The 20925-nt window shown below is 40.2% G+C and overlaps 1 protein-coding gene across 2 annotated transcripts in view; it reads left to right on the top strand.

Annotated features, from left to right (window-relative positions):
• LOC126248010 (dynamin-binding protein-like) overlaps positions 1-20925 on the top strand; it is a 222855-nt gene that overhangs the window by 142741 nt on the left and 59189 nt on the right. For both annotated transcript variants that reach the window (XM_049948593.1, XM_049948592.1), the window contains exons 17-18: positions 3798-3980; positions 5041-5232. In XM_049948593.1, the coding sequence (XP_049804550.1) occupies positions 3798-3980; positions 5041-5232 (375 nt within the window). The remainder of the gene's footprint in view (positions 1-3797; positions 3981-5040; positions 5233-20925) is intronic.

Here is a 20925-nt window from a genome sequence, read left to right on the forward strand (position 1 = left end):
AAAACAGCATTGCTATCTTAAAGGTGACCTCCAAATTCCTACTGTCACATGTTCCTTCTGTAATAATAACTGTAATTGTGGGGTATTTGAGCAAAATCTTTTTCTCTGGATTTTCCAACTTTATTTGGTGAACAAAATGGTTTATATATCATTTTTATTCAACTGTAATAACTGGTGTCAACCAGATTAGGCCATCGTCAGGTGGAGATGCCATCTCCGGAAACAGATGCTGCATACGGGGCCTGAAGATGGTGTATTGAATTGCCAAAACTGGTAGATAAAATAAAATAAAATAAAATAAAATGACTTCTTAATCTGCACAGCTCTTTGGCAAATTTCTTTGTTAAATGTTTAAAACGTGTCTGCTGTACACGAATGTCATTCTCTGGTCAGAAAACTATTGTCAGCCGATAGTGCATTGGAGTGCGATTAACTCTGTGTATTGCCATGGAAGGTGGCCTATAGATGCAAAGAAGTTTTCCACATAGTCGTGGTGAGTGATGTCATTGTCATATGCTCTCACTCTCGTCAACAAGCAGAAGTGTTTTTATACCTCGCTACTAGTCTGTTCATATACATTTGGTGAAATGGAAGACAAAATAACACCACCAAATTTTTTGAAGTATGAGATGGATATACATCTTGAATTAGTCTGTGTGAATGCATCAGTTCTTGAAAATAAAAGAACTGACAGCTGCAGTATAAAAGAAGAAATGTACAGTGTTTCTTTCTGGTCACTATTTTTTTCCATTTTTTTCTGTTCAGTTTAAGTACCTACATAACTTCAACATAAATTTCATTAAATATATGCTAATTAACACATTCAATTGTCATTTTTACGAAAAATGCATGTTGTCTTATTATTTACAGTATACTGCATGCAAAAATTCAATTTTCATTGCAAACAAAAATTCGTAGTTACTGATCTTTTTATGAATGATTGTTAATGAAGATTGTCTAGTTAAAAAATTACAAATTAAATTTTTTTTCATGTTATTGTATTTTCTGTCTCATGAAAGCTCATTGAACATGTGCCTTTGATTAAAAATTTGAACCCACCAGAAACTGAACCCATCCCCCCCCCACCCCCCGACACACACACACACACACACACACACACACACACACACACACACACACACACACACACACACACAGTGAGCTAGCGAGCATGCTCACATGGCCACACTGCCTATGTTAGTACATTAAATGTGGTCAGAAAACTTAGAAATTGATTTTCTCAAGAATTTTTGAGAGTTGCATCGAACTGATTTGGAAGAGGTATATTTGAGTTTTGAACTTCGTGTACAATAAATATAAAAAATTACAAAAATCAGATTGTCATGTAGTCTCCTTGACAGAGAAAAACAGGCAATATGGTCATATGTGGAGGCACACTCCTGGTAAGTTTCATTCATAAATTAATACACTTTCTGGTCTCATTTCATGTATAGGGTATGAAATATGATGCCTTGAGCCTGTCTCAGGCCATCAAAATGCATCGCCATCTTAATACTGTATGCTTATAAAACTGTAGTCATCCCGCAAAAACTGGGCTTGAGCTACAGTCAACGTCCTCATTTAACGTTGATCAGTGTTGGTGCACCAGAATTTTATGCAGAATGGAGTTAAGTTCTGATTTTACCACAGTTAACTTTTAATTGAGTTTGGTGCAATTGGCCTTATGTCAGGAGATGTACAGACACCTATGTCACACACGAAAGACTGTGGGTAGGACAATTAATATATAGGATGTACACATTTGAAAATGTGCATATGACTTCACCTATCCAGGTCAGTGATTGGGCTCAAAATGACTCTCCTGGATCCCTAAGTATCTGGAAAAATTTTAAATTCTTGTGTCACAGTGATGACACAGTTCCACTTGTGGTAATTCAAACTGAAAAACAAAAACATTTTGTCAAAAGCCAATGCAGGAGGGTTCATTAACAAAGCTAAATTTTTCATACATTTTCGAGTGTAGCTGGGGTGAAACAAATGATCTCCATGCATATAAATGCTGTTCATAGTTATCCTTGATTTGTGAGGGTAGCCTTTTAAGTTTTACCAAGAAGTACGAGATGGTGCTGATGAGATGTGACAACATTACTGTTGCTTTTCATTTGTTGTTCGTTTTGCTAAAATAATGTCAGCTCAGGAACTGGCCATGTAGTTTGCTTACAGTGAGCATTTAAGCAAACAGTGTCTCGAAAATATGGAAATTTCATGCAAGTTTTCATTGGATGGTTTTTTTTATTTTCATAATGGCCCATCTCGACAATCGTACCTCGAGCACTTTGTTCAGCTTTTGGTCATCTACCACTATTACAAAAGGCTGTTTGCAATTGTTTTGCAGAATTTCATTGTGGTTGTGCATCTGTCAGGGATCAATTTCATGAACATCAACCAAGATCAATTGTTGTTAAAAAAAAAAAAAGACACCATTATTCTCTGCACACTGAGACTGAAGAGGTTGGGCATGTGACTGACCGCGAGGCAGAGGCAACCTTGAGCATATCAAAGAATGCATGAATATTTAACTAAAGAGATCTGTTCCTGATGGTTTCCCTGAAGCTAAGAAACAGGCTTGTGTCAATTGATGTATGGAAATTCTAAAAACATTCGGCTAATGAAATGTAAAATCCATATTCATAATCATAAAAGGAGCTGAAAAGTTTGTACAAGTTCAAATTTGAGTGGCACTCTGCATTGAAGTAGATCGATAAGGTTACGACCAGAAGTCACAAAGAATGACAAATGTACCAACGTGGGAGGAAATACAGGATCCTCACATCATCTTCCTCTGGTTTCCAAAACTTTTCTACACTTTCTGGTTTGCCTTTATATTCTGAGTTCAGTTTTTCATCTGTGAAATTGGTTCCTTGTAATACAATCATTTTAATTTGCTGTGAATGAAGTGTTTCTCTTAGATTGGGTTTGCCAATTTTTATCATTTTATACTTTGTTTCAAGTCAGTACATTCATTTGAGTTTGGATTTTAAGGTTTGGTGTATGAGCTGCTCCCACTTGTCACTGAGTGTATGTTTAGGCTTCCCAGAATGCAAAGACCCATGTGTGTTACTTGTTGTGACAACAGTTTCACCTTGTAGTTTACTACATAGGGTACTACTACCTTCTCGAAGAGACACTGTTTCATTTGTTTCAAGTGTAAAGATTATTGGGAAGACACTGGTATAACTTCAACGGTTAGAACCAAGTTTCATAACCCCCGAACTTCTTATTCACACACCACTAAGAGATGGTACAGACCCTATTAAACTCGGTCACTGAAATGAAATACAAATGTGATCTGCGATTGTCAGTTTTGATTTATCCAAAATATTTTATTTCCTCACTACCCACCACACATGATGAGGATTCCCCTATCTGTTTCTTACCTGGACAGGTGTCTTAACTGGAGACTGGCATGAATTGTAATTTGTTTTGTTTTTGTTACTATTTGGTATTTTAAGTTTCTAAAGTGTCATTACCTGTACCTTGCTTAGGAATGAAATAATTTTTTGGCGAGATTCTAAAAGCATGTGTCATTTGCGCAGAAAGCAAATGCCATGTGTTTCCTTTGACAAGGCTGCAGCTGCGTACTTTTTCCAATCCAAGCTTGTGTTCCATCCCTAGTGCTTTACTATTGATGGAATGTAAAGCTCAACTCTTTGGTTTGTGTTTTGTAATTGGATTCTTTCTCATGGGAGGAAAACAACATTAATTGTGTCATTCAGAAATTTTCAAGACTTATGATACTTTGTAACAAATTTTGTGAAGCCGTTATTGGGTTTCAGGTGCAAGAAGAACTGTTGGCAGCAAAAAACAATTATGAAGCATTAAACTCACATCTACTTGATGAACTCCCAACCTTAATTAGGACTGCTTTAGATCTCTTTCTGGAATGCTTAACAGCATTTGTAACAGCAAGAAAGTTGTTTTCAGGAAAGATTACAAAACAGTACCTTTCTTTGATGGATGTAAGTAAATCTCTGTATATTTGCATTGTAAGTGAAATGGGTTGTGAGCAGATAGTGTGTGATTTTCATGGTTCTCTGTCTGTAATAAGATCACTGCGAGAATATTAACTGTAAGAATAATTCTTGTCTATTTGTGATTCCATTTATTTAAGTCTTCTCTTTGTAGATAATTTTAACTAAAGTGGCTGCACAAAATTCCACGGTTGATGTCTATAATTTTCATGCACAATTTTAACCTAAGTATCGGCTTATTGCCTGTGATTATAGTATGTAAAATGTTTACCCTTGTCCCTGCACATTTCTTTTATTTACATGCATCTGAAGTTACGGCGTTCAGAAAGAATGTCCCAAATTTGTAAAAAATGTAGAAAGCTCTATTAGCAATAGGTGATTCATGCTGCTGAAAAATGGCATTACACATAAGCCAGTGAACATTACAAATCTCGCACTAAGTAAGAATCCTGATGAAACTGAACATATTAATTCCCTGGAAGATAATCAGCATGTAATATGTCCTAAAATAGTGCAGATGGAAGCACCAAAAAAATTCACAAAATTGATGTTGGATGTACTGAACAGTCTACTGATTTCTCAATCACGTATCATATACAGGTCTATAATCCAAATTGTTTGTGTATGGTGGTGTCTCTAGTTTTTATGAAATGCATTTCAGTCACATCTATCCTTTTTGCTGTTATGATTTCCACAAGTAGTGTACACTGCTTAACTCTGGATAAATATATTGTGGCAACGTATTTTCAATTCTTTAGTCATTCTTGTATCATAATATGAGAGTAGCTTATTAATGTTTGTGACCTATCCCATTTGCTATACAGACTTCGGTTAAGTATCAGAAGGAAAAGTCGTACAGTAAGTTATGGTTAGTTTTTGATTCCACCCATCAGCAATTATTGAGTGGTATCTGGGATTGCATTACTGTTCATTGAAGAATGACAGAAGTCTGCTGTAGTCTTCTGACTTATTTCTGAATTATCTTCAGAAAAGATTATAAAAGAATATCTCTCAAGACTTTACAGCAATGTAAAATCTTGTTTTACAGCTTCCTCTAATGCAGTCTGCTCAAGCTGATGCTTTGGAAAACTTTGCTGTTAAACATAGCCTTGTCCTAAATCAACTGGCACGTTTAACATGTCTCATGAAGAATACAAGACTGGATGTAACTGTGAAAAAGCCTGCAAAATCATCTCCTACACCATCACCAAGAGTGTCCCATGTGGAAGCATCTGATCAGGTATGGACTGCAGTGAAATACAAAGTGATGTATTTTGACAAGCTTGCTGCTCATTATACTGTTACACAAGGTCTGACTTATTGCATGAGAGATCTTGAGTAGAACACATCTACACTAATTGAATGGCTTTTATGTCCTCAAAATTGCCGTCTGTTGATGGATAGTATGAGTGTTGTCTCTGGAGTGTAACTTTTCATAGGCAATGATTTTGTTGAATGTTTGTAGAGTGTAACGATGTAAATTCATTCATATTATTGAGGAAAAGACCTTTTTTTACAAATCACCTAGCATCCAGCATACGTTGGTCTATCGATTACTCGTATGATTTTGAATGCATCCCTGTTGGTTTTTGAACATTCTTTAACAAATTCTAATTTGATTTTTGAGTGAATCATAAGTTGATTTTTGAATACGTGCATAGTGTATGTGATGTCTCTGCCAGGGGAATCCCCGTCGCATCTAGAAATAAACTTTCCTGCAGACGTCCAGACAAAAGGGGACGGGTCTATATGAGCTGATCGGAATAAAGCTGAACGGTTGAATGCCAATCGTTGTTTATGTGGTTGACTGGGTTTGCAAATGATCAGCATTGCTATAATTACTAGCGAATTCCACAGATTTAGACTACCAGAGTGGAAATAAACGACTAACGGGAATAACAGGCAACAAAGAGTACGTATTGTCTTCTCCGTGTATCCAAGAAAATGAAATTTTGACAGAAAATTTTTGGCCAGACCGCTACACTACTAAGGGCCAGTTACACAGCCCCCAGCTAGCAGCCACTAAAGTTCTATTCTGGGCATAGTGCAGAAAACGTGTTGTACGAACAGGTAATAACGCCTAACCAGTGAATAAATGCGGGATAACTAAACCAGTGCTTGTGGCAGGGTTAGTTAAGTTAACCAGAGAATAAGTTTTGACACTGGCAGGAATAGTTACAGAATTAGTGATGACAAGATTGTTTGTTTGAACGAGAAAGGAGAAGAAACGCGGACTCACACAAATTACGGAAGATTATGATGATTCCAAATTTGTATAAAAATTTTGTACTACTACTTTTTGATCTCATGCTTCAGAAGCTACAGAGTATGAATGAAACATGAAACTATTTCCTAACATAAAACTTTTTGCTGTTAGTAGGCCTATTAGGCATTTGATATTGGTACTTCGTGAAATATATTCTGCCGTGTTATAAAAATGACCATTTGTGCCAAAACAGTCTCGTTTATTTGGTGTGTGTAACAATTGCTGCAATATTAGGCAGGCCTATTTCGTTTTATCTTGCAGACAGTGACAAAATACACGTAATCAGATCGAGAAACCACACCAGTCTTGGGTACTGTTTGTATTTGTTGTGTCTTGTTCATACAGCATAGACACAATGAGGTAGCTAGGTGCACGCTAAACTAACGCAGACGGGCTTGAAGTTCTGGAACATGAGACTTATTAATGAATAAGAAGAAAAGTACGTTGCGTTTTAATACTTATCTTTAATTCTCTTGTTGGAATACATCTCTCTTGAATATTAGTAAGCTATAAGCACTGATACAAATGGCACCTTGCTAGGTAGTAGCTATGGACTAAGCTGAAGGCTATTCAATCTGTCTCTCGGCAAATGAGAGGAAGACTTGGTACGTCTGGTCGCAAGCAATGTCGTCCGTACAACTGGGGCGAGGTCTATTCCGTGTCTTGTGACCTGCCATGTGGTGGCGCTAGGTTTGCGATCACACAGTGGCGACACGCGGGTCCGACATGTACTACAGGACCGCGGCCGATTTAAGTTACCACCTAGCAAGTGTGGTGTCTAGCGGTGACACCACATTCCTCCCCCGCAAATCGGCGAACGGTCGTGAGATAAGGCTTCCGCCCGCCGTGGGGAGGACCCCATGTTGACGTATGCGATGAGGTGGGGAGCCTAACAACAGGCGAGGCTGTGCCACCCGCACCCGGCCATTCGGTCCGAGGGGAGCTAGGAAACGCCTGCAAACCTAGTCCAGGGTGCACGTCAACATGGGGTGTATGCGCACGTAATGAGACAGGAGGGGCCGAAGGGTCGACCTCCATGTGGTCGGAGCACCCGACGGGCGAAGACGACATCTGGTCCGGAGCGGGCAAGAGGTCCATGGCGGAGGACGGCTGGTCACGGGAAGCGAGCGGCGGCGCGTGACCCAGGGAGGCGCCAGGCGGCTGCAGCGAAGCGTCCGCTGCGGGCGGCGCCGGCGGCGGCTGCGGCGGCGGCGGCGCGACGCCATGGGGCAAAATGGAAGGCAGCGTCGGTAACACCTGGGGATGAGGCGAGCCAGTAGATGGGTCCCCAGGGCGCTGACCTGACGGCACCGTCGCTGAAAGCAGACGGGGAGCGGCAGAACCCAGGCGACGACAGAGGCGCAGCTGATTGAGATGCCGACGCACCTCACCAGAGGCCCCCAAAACCAAATACATCGCGCGGCCGAGGCAGCGAAGAATGCGCCCTGCGAGCCAACGCCGTGAACCGCGATAGGTGCGATAATAGACAACGTCGCCAGGAGCAAAAGCAGAAGTCTGCCGCTGCACAGGAACCTGATGTGGCGGATGCAGCAAAGACATCAAGGTGCGATGAGAACGACCATGGAGCAACTCAGCCGGCGAGCGACCATCGCGGGGCTGAGAGCGATACGAAGACAAAAAGAGCAATAATGCGTCCTCCCGAGAATGCGACTCTTTCAATTTCAACATCTGGGACTTGAAAGTCCGGACCAATCGTTCAGCGGCACCGTTTGACTGAGGCGAAAATGGCGCGGAAGTCAGATGTTGAATACCATTGGCTTTGCAGAATGACTGAAATTCTGCGGACATGAATTGTGGGCCATTGTCGGAAACAATAGTCTGCGGAAGACCCTCAATGCAAAAGATAGCAGACAAGGCTTGGATTGTGGCAGAAGACGTCGTGGAAGACATCCGGACAACAAAAGGAAAATTACTGAAAGCATCGACCACAACCAACCATCGAGCATTCCAGAATGGACCAGCAAAATCGATATGCAATCGTTGCCAAGGGGAAGTGGCTTTCGGCCATGCAAAGAATTTCCGCGGCGGTGCGGATTGTTGTTCGGCACACGCCACGCAAGAGGAGCACATATTCGTAATCGCAGCATCGATTCCGAACCAAGTACAGTGCTGACGAGCAAGTTGTTTCATGCGCACTATACCCCAATGTCCTTGGTGAAGAAGCCGTAAGACAGAGGACTGTAACGAACGTGGGACCACGACACGGGACTGATCATTATCGGAACGCAACAACAAAACACCACGTCGTACAAAAAGTCTCTCCTTGTGAGCAAAACAACGGCGAACCAAAGGATCCGCGATCCGTGACTTTGACAAGGGCCATTGCGCAGCAACAAAACGCAAAACAGCAGCAAGGACAGGGTCAGCAGCTGTGGCTGTAGCTACACGACGAAAATCAATCGGAAACGATTCGACCACGTCATCGGTTTCCGAATCAATGAACATGCAAGCAAGTTCGGAAGAATCGAATGCTTTATCCTCAGCAACAGGCAAACGGGACAACGCATCAGCGTTTCCGTGCTTAGCAGTGGACCGATACAAGATATCGTAGCGGTACTGCGAGAGAAAAAGTGACCAGCGAATGAATTTCTGCGCTGTACGTGGAGGTACAGGCTTGTTCGGATGAAAAAGCGATGTCAAAGGCTTGTGGTCCGTGATGATGGTAAAGTGACGACCATACAAGAAGTCATGGAACTTGGTAACACCAAACACGAGAGCTAAAGCTTCTTTCTCTATCTGTGAATAATTTCTTTGCGCAGATGAGAGCAATTTGGACGCAAAGGCAATAGGGCGATCATGCGAGCCATCTTTGTGCGCAAGCACAGCACCGATCCCAAAATCCGATGCATCTACCATCAACAAAAGGGGTTTCTGGGGATCGAATGGCGTAAGGCAAGTATTTGAAAGTAACGCCGATTTCAACTGGCGAAAGGCGCGTTCGCATTCCGTCGTCCAGACGAACGGAACACCTTTACGGCGTAAGCGATGAAGCGGAGCTGAAATGGAAGAAGCATTGCGCACAAACTTTGCATAATAATTAATTTTACCCAGCACACACTGTAGCTGTTTCAAATCTTGCGGAGCAGGTAAGTCCTGTATGGCACGGAGGTGCTCTGGACTCGGATGTATACCTTGGGCATTTATGACATGCCCCAGGTAGGGTAAGTCCCGAGCAAAAAACACACATTTGTCCTTCCTCAAGCGAAGACCATTTTGATGCAAGACCTGAAATAATGTTCGGAGATTTTGCAAATGTTCGGCTTCTGTCTTTCCTGAGATCACAATATCGTCCAGATAGTTCGCAGCAGTAGGGACCGACGCACACACAGTTTGTAAATATTGCTGAAACAAAGCAGGGGCGGATGCACACCCGAACGGCAGTCTTTTGAAGCGATACAAGCCAAGATGCGTATTTACCACTAAGACGCGCTGGGATTCTTCATCCACAGGTATTTGCAAGTACGCATTGGCGAGGTCCAATTTTGAAAAATATTTTCCCGGGCACAGTTTGTCAAAAAGATCTTCCGGGCGGGGCAAAGGAAAAGTAGCAGTCACAAGTTGTGGATTCACAGTTGCCTTGAAGTCCACACAAAGTCTCAGTTTTCCGGAAGGTTTTGGCAAAATTACTAAGGGTGAGGCCCAGAGAGAAGCCTGCACACGTTCAATTACACCTTGAGATTCTAAACCGTGCAATGTTCTTGCGACCTCATCACGCAATGCGTGGGGAACATTGCGCGCTCTGAAAAATTTCGGTTGCGCGGTGTCTTTCAATTCCAAATGTGCAGCATAGTTCTTAGCGCAACCAAGGCCCGGTGCAAAAATGTCTGCAAATTCTTCACAAAGGCTAGAAACACTGGCGGAAGGCACAGTCTGATTCACTGATAGGACCTGATTTACTATAGACAAATTAAACAATTGAAACAAATCTAAACCAAACAAGTTCACTGCACTAGAAGAACGAAGAACGTAAAATGACACAAGTTTAGTTTGTCCCTTGTATGTTGCAATAAGGCTGCACTGTCCTAACACAGGGATCGGCTGTCCTGAGTAACTAGTTAACGTAACCTTTGCGGCACGCAATGGCGGTTGGCCCAGTTGTATGTACGTGTCGTGATTGAGCAATGAAACTGCAGCTCCGGTATCGAGCTGGAATGGTATCACTTTGCCTTCAAAGTCTAAGTCAACAAAAAGTTTATTGCCCTGTTGACGACAAGAGCGACTGTCACGTGCAATTTGAACTGATACAGGTACAGAAGCACTTGCGACTGTACGGGATTTTCGGCGACGTCGACGCACACTTTGGGTGGGACGAACACAGTCACTGTTAGCTAAAGTATCACTGGACGGGTGGGAATGAACCACATGAATGTCCATGGGTGAAGGTCCACGAGCCGGATTGTCTTGGGTTCGATTCCGGCGCGAAGCAAAGGGCCTGGAATTATTGTGATTGTCTGATCTAAGCTTTTTCTGGCAAACACTTTGAACATGTCCTTTCTTTCGACAGTAAAAGCAAATAGCTTGGCGTGACGGGCAATTTTCACGCGAATGTCTAGTTGCACACCGCGGGCATGATTTCACTGCAGTTGCTTGCTTACGCGGCGCACGTGTTTGCAAGCTAGGCTGCCGCTGCTGTGCGGACGGGCGCGAGGGCCGTGTAGCGTCCCGTGCAGCGGGCCCGGCGGGCCGGTGAATGTGACACACTGCTGGCGAAGTTTCAAAAGATGCCCGAGCAAAGTCAAGTGTGTCTTGCCTATCCAATATGTCTATCACTTGTTGAAGGGAGGGATTTACTAGTTTCAAAATCTGTTCCCGTATGCGAACATCAGAAACGTTCTGTGCTATTGCATCACGCACCATAGTGTCTGAATAAGGAAGTCCACAGTCACATTCAAATGCACACTCCCTAGTAAGTCCTTGCAAAGTTGCTACCCACTCCCTATTAGTCTGACCGGCCGTACGTTTTGTACGAAAGAACGTATACCGTTTTGCAACTACATTTACTGTTTCTTTGAAATAGGCATCTAAAGCAGACAAAATTTCTTCGTAGGACAGAGTTGCTACGTCGCGTCGGGGAAACAATTTCACAATCACACGGTAGGTAGCCACACCGACACAAGAAAGCAAAAATGGCTGCCGCTCTTTACCTTGAATTCTGTAGGCTGCTAGATGAAAGTTGAACTGGCGAGACCACTCGTGCCAGGTCTCATCGGCCGCCACGTATGGCCGAAAGGGAGGTGCAACAGCGTTTTGTGGCAGCGGTAGCGAAGAAGCGGCGGCTGCCGCATCGTTTTGCAGCGCACGTTGACCCTGGACTAGCTGTCCAAGGGCTTCCAGTAACGCCTGCGTCTGCTGATTCTGCAAGCGAAAAAATTCGGACAGTACATCTGGAGATTGTGGCGAAGCCATGACACAAGCGAATTAATACAAACTCTTTTGCTCGTCGCCAAATAATGTTGTGTCTTGTTCATACAGCATAGACACAATGAGGTAGCTAGGTGCACGCTAAACTAACGCAGACGGGCTTGAAGTTCTGGAACATGAGACTTATTAATGAATAAGAAGAAAAGTACGTTGCGTTTTAATACTTATCTTTAATTCTCTTGTTGGAATACATCTCTCTTGAATATTAGTAAGCTATAAGCACTGATACAAATGGCACCTTGCTAGGTAGTAGCTATGGACTAAGCTGAAGGCTATTCAATCTGTCTCTCGGCAAATGAGAGGAAGACTTGGTACGTCTGGTCGCAAGCAATGTCGTCCGTACAACTGGGGCGAGGTCTATTCCGTGTCTTGTGACCTGCCATGTGGTGGCGCTAGGTTTGCGATCACACAGTGGCGACACGCGGGTCCGACATGTACTAATGGACCGCGGCCGATTTAAGTTACCACCTAGCAAGTGTGGTGTCTAGCGGTGACACCACAGTATTAACAGCTTTTCTAGTATTAGACAACGACATTTCGTTTTTTCATGTAGCAAAACGTTGATGAACTTTGATGAGGTAATAGATTCTTTCCCAGAAAGGAAAGTATGCCATATAACGCTTGTGGCAAGATTAGAGAGGAAAAAAAAGACAGGACTTACGGATTGAAGAAACAAGTACTGTCTTGCTTGTCTCTTGTCTTTACTCGTTTTATGTATCCCTTGTTTAATTTTATGTCACACAAAACAGCAAGTTATTAGCTAATAGGCAGTAAATACTGTAAATTTTCTGAAGGGTTCTTGTTCTGCCGGTTACAAATAATCCCATCCAGTATTAATTGCGAGATTTTTTTAAAGAGAGACAGGATGTCAAACCACCCGATTGGGAGCAGGAGAGGCACCACAGGAGATTTTAATTTTCACTGGCCTGAATATAGTTTGATGGCACCCATTACAATTACACGTTTGAGTTCCACAGAGCGAAATACAGAGACGTGCGGTGGAAGAATGGTGTGTGAAGAGGCGTGGCACTGCACTTTGGCACACTTAAGACCAAATAACATGTCTTTCATTGCCTCGTACATATATGTTTTATGTGTCAGACTCTTAAGAAAGATGTGTGCTACAAAATGAATATATTTTTGAAACGTCAATTTTTTTTAAATTTTTGGCATCCTACCTCAAACGCTCAAGGGAGGGGGAGTGCCACTATCTAATATTGCCGCAGTTCGGAAATATCATAGATCCAGACGTGAAGCGCAGAGCATTCTGAGTTGTAGTGGGGAGGTGGTAGTCTCCACATGACCCATGTTTACATTAAGTGATTTTGCTGTTTCCTCTTTATTTGTTGCTCTCACGTCAAATGAAAACAAAACTGATTTCTGTGGCTGGGAGCTACCAAGTGAATTAAAATACATTCACATAATTACGGAAGGGTCTCCCGCATTGTCCCCTACTCTCTTCGAAGTATGGGACCTCATCATCATCATCATCATCATCATCAAAATATGTTATGAGTTTCAGATTTTATTTTGTTTCCATCTTTCTGACAATCAAGCGTTAATCACCTTGCAGAACAATGAAGTTATTTTTGTCAGTTTTTTAAAGAAATTTGACTATTATTAATCTTTTATGCTGAGGCAGTTAATTTATTTTTAAAAAAAGTGTTTAATTCCACACTATTGGCTAGTGTTGACTGTTCGCTGTATTTCAAGTTCACGTTTTCATCTGTCTGGCATTATTCCGGAATAAAGAACCAAACATGGAGATAATACAGTACTGGTACTCCAAGAAAATTTACATCTTAATCTGGACATAGAATGTGCACTTTAAGCCGAATTATGCATTTTAGTATGCCTCACAAAATTCCCATGCTCTTGGAGTATCCTCTAATGTCTTGTTCCTTTTATGACATAATGTAAGTTCTTTTAATGTTTTACACATACGAAGATATGGGCTTCCTGCGTGATCGTAGCTGCACAAGCACGGCGACGCCTGTTCTCTGGCGCTCTCTAGCAACTGCTGAAACGAATCTATTTCTAACAGGTCGCGGGAAAATATTCCAAATGGTTGTTTGAAAAGCGTTACTTTCTAAGTAAATTTCCTTTTACACAAGATGAACTCTGTGCATGAATGTCTGATGAATTACTTAAATCACAGAGTGTTTGACTCTCATTCAAAAATCAAATCTTTGAGGACTACCATTTAGAATATTTTCGAGCCCAGAAGATCAGACATTTATGTCGTTGTTAAAAATTTTACTGGCACATTTGTGTGTTAAAGTGTGACACGTGCAAAAAAATCAACACTATATGTGAAAGCTTAGCTTGTCTTGCAGCTTATTAATCTTAGAGACCAATAATATACAGGAAAGCTTTTCTTTTCTTTTCTTGTAGCAACACTATGTATATTAATTTAAACCATTACCTTTCCCTATGTGTGTGTTCGTGCTACATGACAGTGATGTTGCTATTGGCTGACTACATCACGTGTCCTATGATCTGAATATCTGCTGTCATGAGCTAGCAAGATTGCTTGACATGAGCTACGACTGGCTTACTAAAGCGCATCGCAATCTCGATTTCAATCTGTCGGAAAGTAGCATGCGGTGTTTGGTGGAATTCAAATTTATACTTTCATAATATGAAACTATCCAGTGTACATGTTGCTGCACATCAGACATCTTTCCAAAACATGTTTTTTCCCCTGAGTTTCGTTTTCTAAAGTGCTGGGAAATTCTACGCCGGTGTATAAAACCACAACCATGAAATGATTGATAAGTTTTACAGTTCCGAGGAAAAATATACTTTTACTTAACACAGAAAAAGTGTGTTTTCATCCAGGAGAAAGGATTGATAAGTTTTACAGTTTCGAGGAAAAGTATACTGTTACTTAACATAGAAGAAGTGTATTTTCATCTGGGAGAAAGTGTATTTTTAACCGGGAAATCCGGGAATTTTTTTTTTTCCTCGTCCATGTATAAACCCTGCATAGGGTTAGTATTGCCTTGTGTGTTCCAATCTTTCTCCAGAATGCAAACTGATCCTTCCCAAGGTTGGCTTCTACCAGTTTTTCCATTCTCCTATAAATAATTTGTCAGTATTCACCAACCAAGATTTATTAAACTGATAATTCAGTACTATTCACACCTATCAGCACCTGCCTTCTTTGGGATTGGAATTACAACATTCTTCTTAAAGTCTGAGATATTTCCCACATCTCGTGCATCTAGCACACCAGGTGAAATAGCTTACACATGGCTGGCTCTCCCAAGGATATTAGCAGTCCTGAGGGGATGTCGTCTACTCCAGGGGCCTTCTTTGTGTAATGCTTCTGAATTCTTAATGTGAAAAGTCTTAAAGCTTTTTAAGTAAAACATATGTTATTTGCATTCTACATCTTTATTCTTCATTTCTACATACTTGTTTCTCAATTATTTCTCAATGTAGTCACCCTGACAACAAATATATTTCTCCCAAGAGACCAAATTGTTGATACTGTCACTGCAGAGTGTTTGGCTTTATTGATGGAGCCACAGCCTCATCTCTGCGTGAAAAGTTTTGGCAACAGATGAAACTTGTATGGGGTCAATCTTGGACTGTATGGAGCATGATCGATGACAGTGAACCCAAGACATTGGATAGTTGCAGAGGTTGCAGAACTCGTGTTCTGGCATTGTTGTGCTGAAGGAGGGGTGCTCCATGTATGTACAAACTCTTTGAATTTGAAACTCAATTACAGCACACTGTTTATCATGTACTGACATAGTTATAATTCACAGTGCTGTGTTCCACACAATTCGGAGCCTTGAGTGGCAGAGGGCTGCAAATATGTAGACATGAAGAATAAAGATGCAGAATGTTAATGGCATTTGTTTTATTTAAAAAGCTTTAAGAGTTTTCATGTAAAAAATTTGTAGGCATTACTTTTCACCATGATTTCATATTTTCCCTTCCCTGTTTGTAATATTTCCTTCAAGTTCATTTCCCTTGTATAGCCCCTCTGTACATTCCTTCCACCTCACCTTTCCCTTCTTTGCTTAAAACTGGTTTTCCATCCGCACTCTTGATAATCATATAGCTGGTTCACTTTTCTCCAAAGGCATCTCTAACATTCCTGTATGCAGTATCTACCTGTCCCCTAATTATATGCACTTCTAGAGACCTGCGTTTGTCCTCAAGCTGCTCATGCTTAGCCTTTTTGCACTTCGTGTCAATCTCATTTTTTAGACATCTGCATTCCCATGCACCTGCTTCATGTGCTACACTTTTATATTTCCTCCTTTCATCAATTAAGTTCAGTATCTCTTGTGATATCCAAGGATTTCTGCTAGGCCTTGTCTTTTGACCTATTTGATCATCTGCTGCCTTCACTGTCTCATCTCTCAAAGCTACCCATTCGTCTTCAACTCTATTCCTTTCCCAAGTTTCCATGAATCATTGCCTAATGCTCCCATTGAAACATGCAACCAGCTCTGGTCCTTTCAACTTAGCCAGGTCCCATCTCCGTAATTTCTTATCTTTTGCAATTTTTTTAGTTTTAATCTACACCTCATAACTAATAAATTATGATCCTGTCCTAGAAATGTCTTAAAGTGTAAAATCTTGTTCCTGAATCTCTGAATTACCATTACATAACAGTCTGAAACCTTTCATTGTCTCCAGGTTTCTTCCACATATACAACCTTCTTTCAAGATTCTTAAACAAAGTGTTAGTGACGATTTAAGTTATGCACTGTGCAAAATTCTACCAAGTGGCTTCCTCTTTTATTTATTTACCCCAGTCCATGTCCTCCTACCATTTTTTCCTTCTTTTCCTCTTCCTACTAATGAATTCCAGTCACCCATTATAGTAAAGTTTTCCTCTCCCTTAGTTATCTGAATAATTTCTTTTATCTCATCATACATTCTTTCAATCTCTTCATCTGCAGAGCTAGTTGGCATATAAACTTGTACTATTGCAATGGGTGTTGCATTTGTGTCTATCTTGGCTATGGTAATGCATTCACTATGTTGCCCATAGTAGCTTACTTGCATTCCTAGTTTCGTATTCATTATTAGACCTACTCCTATATCTATATTTGATTTTATATTTATAACCATGTAGTCACCTGACCCGAAATTCTGCTCATCCTGCTGTCAAACTTCACTCATTCCCACTAAATCCGACTTCAACCGATCCATTTCCCTTTTCAAATTTTCTAATCTACCCACCTAATTAAGGGATCTTACATTCAATGCATGATCACAGAATGCCAATTTTGTTTTCCTGATAACATCTCCTGAGTAGTCACCACCCAGAGACCTTGCATGGGACTCTATTTTACCTTGAGAATATATACCCAAGAAGATGCCATCATTATTTAACCATACAGTAGAGTTGCATGTCCTTGAGAAAAGTAATTGCTGTAGTTTACCCTTGGCTTCAGCTGTTTGCAAAACCAGTACAGCAAGTACTTGGCTAATGTTATAAGGCCAGATCATCAATCATCTATACTGTTGCCCGTGCAACTAGTGAAAAGGCTGCAGACCACCTTCAGGAACCACATGTTTGTCTGTTCTATCCAATTTCACTTCAGCAGTGTAAAAAATGTGAATTACTCAGTTGATTTGAATGTCAGTGACCATCCCCTTCAGCAAAATTGAAAACTTGCTTCATTTACCCATGAATCGGGGAAAGAAATGCAACAGGCACCCCGTCTCCTTATGTACGTACTTTGTTAGAGCACATCATATGGCATATTCTGTGATATACAGAACATAGTACAGGTATCATAATGATCTGACTTGAGAGTGTATATTTTGATAGACTAAATAAATAGAAAAATATATACAATATGAACATAATGACACTAAGCAGAGCAGAGGAATCTGATATGAGAAGGTAACCAAAAATTCTATGAATGAAACATTCCAGATAATGGTGTACACTGATGTTGATTTTGCACTATCCTTTTAACAACTGCTGTCTACTATCATGGACACAAAGCACACATGAATTTAATTCTTTGACTGAAATTTCTGTATTCTCTGCAATATATTTGAGTATTTGTAGCTACAACAAAATACTTCTCTTATCAAAAGGGTGAAGCTGAGGACAAGAACATTAAAGTTTCTGCAGTTTATGTCAAACAAACCGAAGTGATTTAGAATGTCAAACCTCTTACGCTAGACAGATAAAAATTCTAATTTCCAAATATCAACTGTCAGTTACACCAAGGAAATCTTTAAAAAGGCAAAATAATGTGCACTGCAGTGAAGACTGAACTCATTCAGAAGTTAGCGAGGAATTTTTTGCTTTGGATAGTTATTACCATAACTCAACTGATAAAAAAATGTATATCACTGAAGAATGTTCTCTTCTATTTTACTGATGCTTTGCCAATTACAGAATGATGTATGTAATTTCACAAGTTGTTCATATGCACCATTGAACCTGCTAGTTCATTTTCTGTAGCCCCTTATGTTCACAACATATATAGTACTATCATTGTAAACCTCACAAGGAAAGGATCGAAGAGTAAAGTACAGAAACAGTAGTACGTCTGCATTGTTAAGTACTGCATAAGAGATAGCTATTGTGGCAAGTATTCATGAATATTTCATAAGCTCTTTGATATGACTTTTTCCTTGTTATTAATGAGTGTGCTTTGATCAAACCTTTTATTAACAACAGCATTTCCTAGCGATATACAGAATGTTCAGGAATCAAAACATGCAAAACAAGGACTCATACATTTGACACAGCTTTGTTGCTGTGTCGGATTTTCTTTTTTCCTAATGTCAGTTCTAAAACACCTTCTAACATTGTCCGATGACCAATCTCTCTGACACACTGTTGTCTCAATGATCTTTTCTTAAATCTCTTGATCTCATTACTTTTACAATTCCCTCTTTCCAAACCTTCCTTAGTCTTCCACATTTTCTGTCATACAAATGTATCCACAGCATAGTCTCCTTGGGCAACCTGGATTCATCTATCCATTGGCCATTATCATGCCATATTAACTGTTTCCATTTGATATCAGTTGTTACACCCATTTGTAATTGAACCTCTTCATTATGTGTTTTCTATCTTCTGCTTATTCCCAATGACTGTCAGAACATATCTGTTTCAGTCGTGTCGAACTTTCTCTTTTTGTTCTCTGTAACTCTCTGTCTCTCTACCATATACAACAAGGAACCTTTAATTAATTTCATAGATAATGTATTTCAGTTTCCTTTCTATTTCGCTACCCCAATGGATTCCATTTTAAAAAAAAGAAGTCAATCTTCTAGTCTGAGGTATTTGTTTTGTAATTTCTTGATCATCTTTATATGATTTTATTCCTAGATATGTGTAACTACTGCAAGCTGCAATTTCCTCCATATCATGATGGATGCTTGATAGTTCTGTTCCTGTTGTAACATATTTTGTTTTCTGGGTGTTAAGTTCTAAATCTCACCATTTATACTCTTCTTGTAGTAGTGCCATAAGAGGTGTGATAAAAAAGTAATGGCAATTTTTGTTTTTCTTGAAGACTGTTTTTTTATTCCTCAACATCAACTTTTTCCCATGCATAGTAATCCCCCCAGATATAATACATCTGTGCCAGCACTTTTTCCAGTCGTGGAAGCACTTCTGGAACTCATTTTTCATTATGGTGTTCAGCTCCTTCAACAGTTCTGTTTTATCTCCTCACTGGTGACAGAACATCATCCTGTCATGGTTATCTTCAGCTTCAGGAGTGGAAAGTTGTTGTAGGGGGCCATGTCCAGTGAATATGGTGGCTGAGCCAACATCACAGTTTTGTTTTTTGCCTAAACAATCATCAACAAGCGTTGAGGTGTGAGCATGAGCATTATCATGATGCAGTTTCCATGAGTTGTTTTGCCACAATTCTGATTGTTTTCTTCCAATTGCTTCATGCAAACAGGACATAACTTCCAGATAGTTTCCATATTGACAGTATATGACCATAAGTCAGGAACTTGTGGTGTATTATCACATTGTAATCAAGAAAACAGTGAGAAGAACCTTCATGTGTGATTGAACGTGTCAATTTTTTTGTCTTGGCTCTTTAGGCAGTTTGCATTGGGATTATTGGGCCTTGGTTGTGACGTCATACCCATATACCCATGTTTTGTCACCAATTATAACCTTCTTTAGAAGTTCCTCAGTGATGCCTACACGATCTCGTTTTTGATCGAAATTAAACGCTTTTGGAACAAACTTTGCTGCTACATGTTCCTGCCAACACATCTGAAAAAATTGCTTGGCGTGAGCCACATGATATGCCGACATTATTAGCAACCTTTCTGATGGTGATTGTGATTTTCCAGAACCATGTTCTTTACTTCTTCCACATTATCATCAGTAATTGATGTGCTAGGACATCCAGTGTGGCTGTCGCCTTCATCATCTTTTCAACACTCTTTGAAATGTTTATACCACTTATAAACTCATATCTTACTCATTATAGATTATCCAGAAGCCACAGTCAACATTTTGAATGCAGTGCTGCACTTAATTCCATTTTCAACCAAAATTTAATGCAAATTCTTTGGTCTATCTTTTCCAAAAATATAAATTTGCCAAGTGCTCAAAAACACACATAACCTTTTCAACTCTCAGTAATAAACTAAACATTCAAAACAGCTGAAAATGCAAACATACATCAGGAACATGCATACTGACAAGATAAAAAAATTGAAAATTGGATGTATAAAGCTTGCAAAATTAAAAAATTTCTATTACTTTTTGATGACACCTCTTACATTCCAGATCATCTTTTTTCTTGGCAAGCAGGACCTAATTGTGTACATGTTGCAGTGTATACGAGTAGGCCTAACCCATGTCTACACCAATTCCTCTGCATTTCTGTTTTCATTGATTTACAGCTTTTGCTATGTATGTTTTAAACAGGGTAGGTGATATACACCAGTCTTGACGCAAATCTTTTTTGACAGAAAACCTTCGAGGTAGTCTATTACCAAGTTTTATTCTTGATGTTGGACCATTATACAAATTTTGGAGAGTCATTGTTAAAGTTTAATTGATGTTTGAATCCTACAATACTTTCCACAGCCTTTGTACAGTATCGTATGCCTCATGAAGATCTACAAACATAAGATGGATTTCTTGGTGTTTGACCTTTTCTCTATTACTTGTTTCTAATAAAACACATTGTCAGTACAAGTTCTACTAACTCTGAACCCTGATAGCTCTTCTTCCTCTGCATTCTGATT

The sequence above is a fragment of the Schistocerca nitens genome, chromosome 3 (genome assembly GCF_023898315.1).
Source record: "Schistocerca nitens isolate TAMUIC-IGC-003100 chromosome 3, iqSchNite1.1, whole genome shotgun sequence".
Lineage (NCBI taxonomy): Eukaryota > Metazoa > Arthropoda > Insecta > Orthoptera > Acrididae > Schistocerca > Schistocerca nitens.